This window comes from Olea europaea, chromosome 9 (assembly GCF_002742605.1).
Source record: "Olea europaea var. sylvestris chromosome 9, O_europaea_v1, whole genome shotgun sequence".
In the NCBI taxonomy this organism is placed as follows: domain Eukaryota; kingdom Viridiplantae; phylum Streptophyta; class Magnoliopsida; order Lamiales; family Oleaceae; genus Olea; species Olea europaea.
In genome coordinates, this window is record NC_036245.1 from 466,780 (window position 1) to 477,523 (window position 10,744).

Here is a 10,744-nt window from a genome sequence, read left to right on the forward strand (position 1 = left end):
CAGAATCACTTCCCCACAAAAGAATAGGCTTAATGATTGGTGATCCACTGTAATCTTTGAAATAATTTCCCAAACTTGTATGTTCCATGTCAAACAATCTTCTTAGAGAGGTGCTTCCTTCTTTCATCAACCCTAATAAATTTCTGTTTTTTTGAGGGGACGAAAATGAACTCCTCGAAGCAGAAAAAGAAGAAGAAGAAGACGATGACGATGACGAAAAATAAAGGGATTTTTGGTAGTCTATAATCTGCCTAATCTTTTGTTTTTCTGCTTCTTTGTCTACAACATAAGAGGGGTTTTCTTCATCTTCTTCTTGTGTTATTTCTGAAGCCATATTTTGCGTAAAATATTCTCTTTGAATTGAAGAAAAGTGTACTTTTATGAGATCAATAAGAGATAATCCAAGGATTTGGAGCTTTAAAACTACCAAAATGGCAAAGCCGGCCTCAAATAATAGTATAAAATTCAAGTTGCTTAAAAAACTGAAGGGGCGTTAACTTATTCATAGTTTTTAGTACTTTTTTTCATGTTACTGCCTATCATAAAGAAAATTTAAATAAATAAATTTGTACTATTTTTTACCATTAAAAATTTAGAATATACGGTCTAACATGAAATGAACAAAGGTACAAAATTCAATTTCTAGAGTCACTCATCTATAAAAATTGTGCTTGTGTTATGTTGACGATATAAATTGATAAAATAATTACAATCGAATATCAATTTAAATACAATCAACAAATATTCTTATCTAATTACGAATTTCATCTTTTAAATTCACTAGTCTTGATATTTCAATTAAAGCAAGAGGAAAAATAACTATTTGAGAGGAAGATATTTAACTTGCATACTAAGTACCTTCTTAAAATGAGGGGCTATATATAAATTTCCTTTTGACTATTGGGGTAGTTTTGTCATTCCTGTGTTGTGCTAGGTGTCGACTTCCTGTTGGCTATTTTCTATCTAATTCGATTATGAATCACGCTTTATATATTTGTCATGTGCTCTTTATTGATAGCCTGGAGCCAACATGTTTATGGTAAATGATTAGTGACCTTTATTCGAATCTTCTATTTTTTCCCCCTCCCTATGCACCTTGCCTTCCATCTCGCTAAGGACTAGATGAGTTAGCGTACTTTATTTCGAGGGTTAACAAGTTAAACTTTTGGGGAAAAAAAAAAAAAAAGATAAATTGGCTTGTATGTGAAAGAATTGGCGATAAATTCATAATTTCTTTAACAACTTTTGACGAAGTGATTTTTCCCGGATTAATTTAAGAGTCTAAGACTCCTCATGGCATTGACTTCATTCAGATTTTTGGACCTAACATCAAGCATTGATCAATCAAGAAGCCCATGAGACTATTTCTAGAAGTATCTACAAAGAAATGGATTAGGTGGGCCCAACCAGATCAACTAGTTGTTGCCCCCAAAGGGTTTCATTAGAGAACCAATACGGCTTGATTTGTATTACAGTGAATATTTAAGAAAATATGTTTTATCTAGGTTCAAAAATAAATTAGTCAAGTGTTTAGTAAACGTTTGCTTAAGATTCGTGAAATGTTTTGTCACGAAAAGGCGCGAATGAGCAATAAAAAAAATAAGAATATATTTACATAAAAGAAAACACTATGAACGAAAGAGGAGAAAATCTTCTATATCAAATATGAGTACAAAAAATGAGTGTTTTGGATGACTAATCCCAAAAATTGACGAAACCCTAAAATATATATGAGACGCTTGAATGATCCCTTGAAAATACGTAACCATATTTTAATTTGATCGATATATGTTCACGAAATTATTTTCTTTCGATTTTAAACCACCGCAAGTGTACGATTCGTTAAAAAGTAAATAAAGTGGATTCAATGAGTCCAAATATCGTCCCATAGAGTGATTAGTTCAAATTTTATCTAACGTAGCCTTAATCGAAATTGGATGTTCAAAGTGGATGTGAACCTAAGTAAAACCCTAATTTCAAAAAGAAACCCTAATTACGCAAATTTAATGAGTAAATTGAAATTAAAACTCAAAACAATATTTTAACACTCTAAAATAAAACTAAAAGTTGAGAACGCGTATTGTTATAATCAATAGAAATTAAACACACTAGGATCACGATTTCCCATGCAATTATCACTTTAAACCATAGTTTCACAACATGACAACACATTTCAATTGTGACGAATCAATGTTCCTACGTCTATCCAATACTCTCTCTCGTGACAAAGCACGGCACATACTGGAATTCTTTGTCTTCTATCTGATGGGTCACTGCGATTGATTCTAGCTCTACGGTTAATTCGAGAAAGAGTAAGTAGGTTGTACATACCACCGGTCTATATTTCTATGACAAGAGCATATGTAAAAATGCATGCGGTTTTATGAACACCTAAAAATTCACGTAGGGCATGACGGTATATTTCTATCCACTATTGGATCCTACGATAATTTATATTATGTCAAATCTATTCCAATTCTCTCGAATACAAGAATAAATCACTTAAATTCACACAATTACGAGCCCTTAATTGCGGAAACATTAATTGCATATAAATCATTCAAAACAATAAAAATTGTGTCTTAACATCAAATTGCAAAATGAGGATATTAAAATTCAAATCACATGGTTCTTTGATCTCCTAGCATAATAAAAATCTAGCCTAGCACGATTAAAATAACAAAATACATCATAATTTGAATAAAAGATATCACCGGGTTATGAAATTTTGAATAAATCTTGAAATTCTTTGTGCCAATCTTTGTTTTTGTGTTCAAATCCTCTCCAAGAAGTATTTTTCGGCCTCCAATTGCGTTCTCCTCGTCTCTGGAATGTTTTAGATATTTATATCCCGTGAAAAATTAGGTTATCAAAGGTGTTTCAATCTTATAAAGAAAGAAAAAAATCGTGCCAGAAACGTACCATGCGACCGCATGGTTTTAATCCGTGCGGCCGCATGGTTATTCTCTATTTTCAATTGAATTCCCTGCATCCCTTCGTGAGGTCGCAGGACATTTCTAGCATGCGACCGCATGGTAGAATTCAACTTTCATTTCTTGCAAATTGGTGCCTCTATTTGAATCTTCCACTTCTTTGCATCTTTTCTTCATTCTTCACATTCCATCATCCCAAAATGTGATCAATTTGTATTTGGCAAACTCAATTTCTTGATTTGTTCATCGGGTCAACTTTTGGATAATTGCACCTTGGTCGTTGAACTTTCACTTTGTATCATTTTAATCTTTTTTCGCTTCTTTTCTCATGTATTTCACCATGTTCATCGTTATTACCTACAATTCACAAATGTAACGAAATTAAGTCACAATTCAATCATTTTATTCGTAATTAAATTATGTTTGTGACCTAATTAAGTGTGCAAAACACACTTATCAATATATATGTGTGTGTGAGAGAGAGTGACAAAACAGGTCTAGGGTGCAGAGGAAGTGTCCACCCGCACCTCAATGGGATCACTGGTGGGATATGAAATTGGACCTATCACTCCTTTACCACCAAAGTCAGTTCTAAGTTTTAAGTCAATGTTTATATATGGTTAAAATTATAAATAAATAAAAATGAGTGATGAATAAATGGAGTAAATTTTTTGAAATGTATGAATTAAAAATTAATTAGTTTTTATAAATATTTTATAAACATGCACGAAACGTAGTTTTGGATATTTTTTATTTTTTATTTTTTTAACTTTATTAGATTGCAAAATTATTACATTGTCATGTTTATCATTCAATTTATTTGGTATAAACATCAGAATAAACAAGAAAATAGTTCAAACCCTTAAATTCAAGAAAATAATAAAGTTTGTAATTCTACTTTGATCTAAGGGGAAAAGATTAAGGGACAGAGTAGGTTCATGCATGTTCTTACAGACAAGGTATGAGTTGCACGTGATTATTAAAGGAGAAAATGTTTGGGCCCACAGCCCATTCCTTAAAAAGAGAGTATGTCTAAGTCAAAAGATGTCTTTTAAGGTCAATCTCACAATATCAATAGTTAAATGGAGAATTCTTGATGGTTTGATTTTGGATCTTGATCTTTAATCTTGAGTTTTTGATTATTGGACAGGATAAGATTTTGTGTCACGTATAATACCAAGAGAAATAAAAATAAAATCGCAGAAAAAAAAAAACATATAACAACGCGCAAAATGTATAAAAATTAGAGTTTCTACATTATCTTTTGTCGTAACAATATTTCACTTTTATAAAAAGAAGATTACAAGAGAAATGACACACCATGTTTTCCAATCTCAATCCGTGTACGTACTTCACATAACGATAATAATTAGATTCTACAAGTTACATTGAATTCCTTCTTGTAGAGCTTAGTTCCACATCCAAATTCAAATCCGGTCAGACTTATATAATCTAAGCTTCAATTATTAGACACAGTCAAGACGACTATACTATAGATTGCACGGAAAGGTGCTAATTGAATTTTCAAATTATATAAAATCACATAAGCTACTTTTTGTACAGTTTAAGTTGGAATATTGATTTGCTACAATTGGATAAATAGAGTATTTAAAAACATAGAAAATAACAATGACATTACAATTTGCTAGCAACAATATCAACCACAACTTGTCTTATGTTACAATATTATATTCAATCTAAGCAAAGGAAAACTTTGGAAAAGATCTAACTTATATTGACTAAATAAGCCTATGCTTTGACAGCAAAGGAATCACCACAATTCAAAACTATCTCATCTAGTATTTCAAGAAAATTGTAAAACTATTCGAAAAAGAAAAGATAAACACACCTCACGTTTTAGGAAAATATTGCTATCTCCCCTTGTATACTACAAACTATGGAGAGAGAGAGAGAGAGAGAGAAGGATGAAAGGAAAGTGTTGATTGGTAAATTTCGAAGATATGTGACTCCCTAGATGGTGGTGGTTTGTCACTAGCTCCGTGTAAGTCCTTAGTGGTGGGGTGCTACCGGAGTTTGATGCGCTAGTGTTGGAGACTTGCACTGATAACATTTAGCAAAGAGCCCAAATGTGTCGACTTGTTTGACAAAATTTGTCACGCTTGCCCATCCTCCAAACCCGAACCCGACCACCAAAACCCAACCAACCACAAATATGTTCAATGCATACATGGCTGTCCAGCTTGGCATGAAAAATGGAGGCTTTTCTGCAGCATTCTGCAATTATCAACACAAACAAGTAGCACAAGTCAATTTCAATTGACACCAATCCAATCTAACACTCTAAACAAATATACGAGAAATCAAAAACTACAAGACGGCCTAATTTGAAGGATTTGATATATTATTTTAGTGCATAAGGTCTATCTTTTGTCTAGATGTTAAACTTACACTTGCATGGGCATACACATGTTTGTTACACTCGACTAAATAGATGAGATCAAGGAAAAGAGACATGATGAATTTTTTCTAAATAAAATCTGCCTAGTTGGCTAGTCCAACATACCAAAAAACACAAGTAACAACATGAAGAGGTCGTGCCTCCTAAATCTTCATCCACGCCATACTATACTACATTCATGTTCAAACTAGAAATTTATAGAGCTAAAATCGTGTAAAGTTTCATGTGGATAAACATTTAGATCTCTATGGTATTTCATTTATGACATGCTTATTAGTATGCAAGATTGGACACGACAATCAACAAAAACTATTACATACTTTTCTTTCTTATAACGTTATGAAATGTTTGATGAGAATGACACGATAATATTGTGTGCATTCTCCTATCAAGTTTTATGCGATACTATACTAGATAGTTATGATACACTTGTAGTAAAATAAAGTGCAATCGAAATTAAAGTTACCTGACGAGCAGCGGCCTTTCGGTAAGTAAGCATATGGGCAAGAGATGGGATAATGTAGACTGTGAAACTCACTAGAAGTGCTCCAACTGCAGAGTTTATGGGGCCAAAAAATGGGAAAATAATGGCCAAAAACCAGATTGGAATCACTATTGGCAGCCTTGCAACTGCCCTCAAACATATGCTTTTTGTGTCATGCATTCCTATCACCTTCTCCCACACAAAGTACAATGGTGTGCAAGCAAATCCAAATGTAATAAACTGTTCAAAACACAAAAAAGTATCGTTAGTTCAGTATATGTTTGACAATAAAAGCAATTTATATTACCCAAGTAGTGCAAGAACACACACAAAAGGAAACAACGTTGAATAATGCTACTTGTAACACAAAAGGAAACAACGTTGAATAATGCTACTTGTACATAAACAGTTAAATAATGATTTACCTACAGATGAGGTGTTAGAAAGAAAGCGAGGAATTTTTTTTTTTTGTTGAAAAAATTATGACCCAATCATTTCTCACCACATGCATGCATGTAGAACTACCATTATATAAACCTATCATGTACGCGTAGTACCACTGAACATTGTTAGTCATTTAATTTATAGTGAAGTTATTTTATTCCAAATTGATTGTTCCACTTTGAGGTCTTTTGTATTGGACATGTCTTAGAAAATTAACTGATTTTAACTGAATGAACAAACTGAAATCAAGCAATCTTAGTGATCACTTTGGAACAAAATAAAAAGATTAACAACGTTTTTTTACACGTTACACGGAAATAACTAATGAACCTGGTGAATGAGCATAAGAATAACGGCAGCATCGCGCCAACCATTTTTTGGGAGGAGTGAGAAGGCGTTGGAGTGGTTAAGGAGCTGATCGCCGAAAGCCCAGTAGACGGCGGAAGCCGATGGCAAAGTTAGAGTGAAAACATATAATGTAGCCAATAGGTAAATATACTTGAACTTTTGAGGTTTCCACATTGCATGCATAATTTCCCTGTTAAATTTTTCAAATGATTAGAAATTTATTCATTGAATTATTGAAGGGAACAAGGCCATTTAATTCAAGATAAGAAAAACCAACATATATCATAAAAGAACAAGGAATTTGAATAATTTTGAAGTGTTCCTTTGTCATGTTATGCAATTATTGTTTGATGAACAAGTACTTTCAAATAATTTGTCACTACACTTTTAAGATGTGATGCTTCTTTTTTTTTTTTTTTTTTTTTTTTTTTTTTTTTTTTTTTTTTTGATGAGAAATTTGAATGTTTGAACAGAACGAACAGCCACCGGTTGTTTGTTAAACCTCGCTTTCTCCGCCAGCTCTATGTTATCTAGTGTGTGACTCATCAAAATTGACCTAAACCATACGACAATGAATTTATTTATTTATCTTTTATAAACACGACCTCATATTATCAATATCATATTAGTTCACGTCATCTCCTCTTGATTTATAGGGTTTAATGTTATAAAAACAGACAAGACAAGCCATGATTATAGGGAAATGGTCTGCCTATATGTTAAACAACCTAAAATTTGAAATATATTAAAAATTAACTTCCGAATAGACCGATGAACCCATAAAAACCAGCCAGTCATTTCTAGAAAAAGACATAAATTTTTATTTTTATTTATTTATCTAACTTTTGTAGTAGTTCATCTATTTGACTATTAACTTTTACCATTTATCTTTTCCGGATGAATGCTAGGGTCAATTTTTTAAAGCTGCGAAGAAGATGCCATATAGAAGCAATGTACAAGACAATAATATTTACAGATAAATAATCCGTCAAATTGAATAAAAAAAGAAGCTTACACAGTAACAGCATGTCCACCGAAGGTGTATAGAATATTGGTGGCGCCGGTGAAGTATAGAACTAGGTTTGTTGGAGCAGAGTGTTGCACATCTTCAACCTGTCAAAACCAATCCAAATCAATACAAAAACATAGGATTAATTGCTTCCATTCTTGGGTTTCATTAAAACTCTACTAACAGGTCCGTTTGGCATGATTTTTGACAAGTCAGAAGCTTTTTCTGAGAGTAAAATGCCAGTTTGGCAAGACTTTTGCATTTTTGTAAAGAAAACTAACTAATGCTAGGATTCTAAAAGCTCTTCTGACAGCACTTTCAAAAGATTATTCAAATAGAACATATGTAGATTCTTAATCTAAGAAGTCCTATCAGACGGTTCCTGAGATAGCTTTCTCACGAATCTGTTCTACATGAAAATAGAAGTAAGAAAAAAATCCTACTAAACAAGCCCTAAATTAAACAAGTCAAATTTACTCTGCAAGTTACTTTCTTTTTGCTTATAAAGCTTAGTTCTCACAAAAGTACTTAAATCTACTTCAAAATAAACTTTGTTCGAATATGAAACATTTACTTAAGTAAAAAGATTACTTAAAATATTACCTGGCCGTGAACAAAGGCCGCGATGGTCATGTACCAAGCCGTATATGTTGTCATTCCAAGACCTAGAAAAGACCATATTCTGTAATTGTGAAAAGAGGGAATGAAAACTGTAGTGGCACAGCATGCTCCAAATATGTAAGTCCATGTCCTCTTGTCCAATCGATCATTTATGTAATATATATTACTGTAACAATCAAACTTTAACGTTGTTATATTCGAATTAAGCTGGCACTAACATTAAAATAAGTAAAAACTAAAAGAATAAAGATTCAACATTTTTTTTTTTTTTTTTTTTTAACTTGCCTTGCACAAGCTATGAGTTGGATGACAGATCCAAAGAGTAGAAAAGTACAGTTGAAGGCCAAACCCACTGCTTTCCAATAAGGACCCAATAATCCATCCAACACTTCAAACCACTGGAATGGACAAAGAATCGATTCAAATAGGTCGAGTCTGAGACGTGCACAATATTCATAAATAAAATGTCATATAGACACGAACCTGAATGACATGATTCTTGAAGCTTACACCTTCTTTCTCCTTTCGACTTCGATATTCGACGTAGAGAACACTAATGAGGTAGGCTGTCCAACTACCCATTATGCCATAGAATATTTGAAGCAAAATTCCAGATAGCATTCCCAGTTGAGAGAATGAATATGGCAATGTTAATAGAACTTGAGCTACCTGCAACAAAATGATCAAATAAAATATGTAAGTTCATAAAAATCTTTAATTCGATTAAAATTCATAAGGTAAAAATGGTTAGGTGTATACTTGATTTGAAGCACAACTAAACCAAGCATCATAGACTGAGCCGCCGTGCCAGAGGAAGCTCTTGACACTGAAAATGGGCTGCTCCTCATCCTTGCCACCAACGCCGTCGTGTTCAGTCTCGTTGAAGGTAGTGACAATAGCTTCTTCTGCTTGCTTCTGATGCAACATTTTCTTCGATTTTTTTACAATAAAGAGAAGCCTAATATTCCAGCAGATCTGCAAACACAAGAAACGACAATCAATAAGACAAAGTAAACAGTAAAACTCCCACCTCACCCCACCCCACCCTACCCCGGAATTCATATCAAAAAACCCACAAAAAAAAAAAAAAAAAATCCTACTTTTACTTTCTGAATACCTTGTTTCGACAAGTCTTTTTCTCGAACCCAGATCTCAGACTATGGAAAAACACAACCCAAAGAAAGCAAGGGATATATAGGCAGCTGGGGGTTTAATATTTGTTCATTTCCAAGAATTGACAGAAAACTAAACAAATAAATCAGAGAAAAAGAAAGAGTGAGAATTCAATGCACAACCCAGAAATTGCTGCAAATTTGGTGTAAGCTACAAGTAATTAAGATGAGTTAAAATTGTGTTCAAGTTTACTTGCAAAAAAGGCGGCGAGAGAGATCTCAAAAGTAGAGAAGTTTAAGGGACGACAGAAGTTTTCTTTCTTATTTCTTTATAGTGTGTTGCAGAGAGTTAATAAGAAGGAGGAGTACTTTCTGCAACATATATAGATATAAATTATGTATGCATGAGAGAGCATTGTTTCTTTTTCGCTATTCCTGTCTTCCACATAAGATTCGATTCTAAGGACAAGTATTGCATGATTAGCTAAGGTTGAAATTTACTTATAAGCAAATGTTTACATTTTTTCAGCCATTTTAGTTAAATTACTTGATACTTATTTTACAAACCAATCTATTTTACGATCAAATTGAATGACTCCTCCTTTTTTTTTTTTTAATAAAAATGTTTGTCTCAATTATATTCCCATTTTATGTTCTAGATGTGGTATCACATTATTAATTTGTTCTCAATAGATCACGATTGATCCAATTTGTTTTAGCTCCGTTAGTTTCAATGATGTTATATATATATTTTTATTTTTGACGTGATACTAAATTCAATCAAACATTCATATTCTTATTTAGCTCCAACGAGTCTTAACACTTTATTTGTCTACGTTATTTGATTTGTGGAGCAAATCGATGTTTCTTATTAGCACCACCAAACGCTTCTATAACACTAAATTTCATGATCATGCGAAACTATGTGTAAGAGTACTTTAATTATTTCCTTCAAAAATTATCTACCTTTACTTGATTTGAAGAAATATTTTTCGAAAAATGAGATATGTAATAAATTATTTGTGTTTTTATTTTCGGACTTGGAGAATGGATAGTCCGTAATAACACATGCTTTGTGATATCGAAATGTACTTTGATAAGATGAACTGGATATAATTAAAGAAGAAATACCTTAAAAATATCTTTATGGTTTGTTTACTTCAACATATAATTGAAATTCAAAATAAAATAGATTTTTTTACAAATTTGTTGAACTAAATAAAATTGAATGTCATAGTTTTATTCAGCTTGATTTTAAACTTACCAATCATATAATGAGAATCAAATTTTTTAGTCATAAGAAATAAATGGTGCCTAGAAATTTATAATTATAAATCACTAGTGTTAGATTTATGAAATTAGTCAACACCGAAA

The 10,744-nt window shown here is 32.4% G+C and overlaps 1 protein-coding gene across 1 annotated transcript; it reads right to left on the bottom strand.

The window, feature by feature from the left end:
* Window positions 1-4,540: 4,540 nt before the first annotated feature.
* LOC111399329 (auxin transporter-like protein 2) lies at window positions 4,541-9,824 on the bottom strand. The gene is made up of 10 exons (XM_023026585.1): window positions 9,624-9,824; window positions 9,376-9,503; window positions 9,018-9,233; window positions 8,742-8,927; window positions 8,544-8,656; window positions 8,241-8,424; window positions 7,644-7,741; window positions 6,611-6,818; window positions 5,819-6,076; window positions 4,541-5,168 (listed from the first exon to the last, which is right to left on the bottom strand). The coding sequence occupies exons 3-10, from the start codon at window positions 9,183-9,185 to the stop codon at window positions 4,944-4,946; spliced, it is 1,440 nt and encodes a 479-aa protein (XP_022882353.1). The 5' UTR covers window positions 9,186-9,233; window positions 9,376-9,503; window positions 9,624-9,824; the 3' UTR covers window positions 4,541-4,943.
* Window positions 9,825-10,744: the final 920 nt, after the last annotated feature.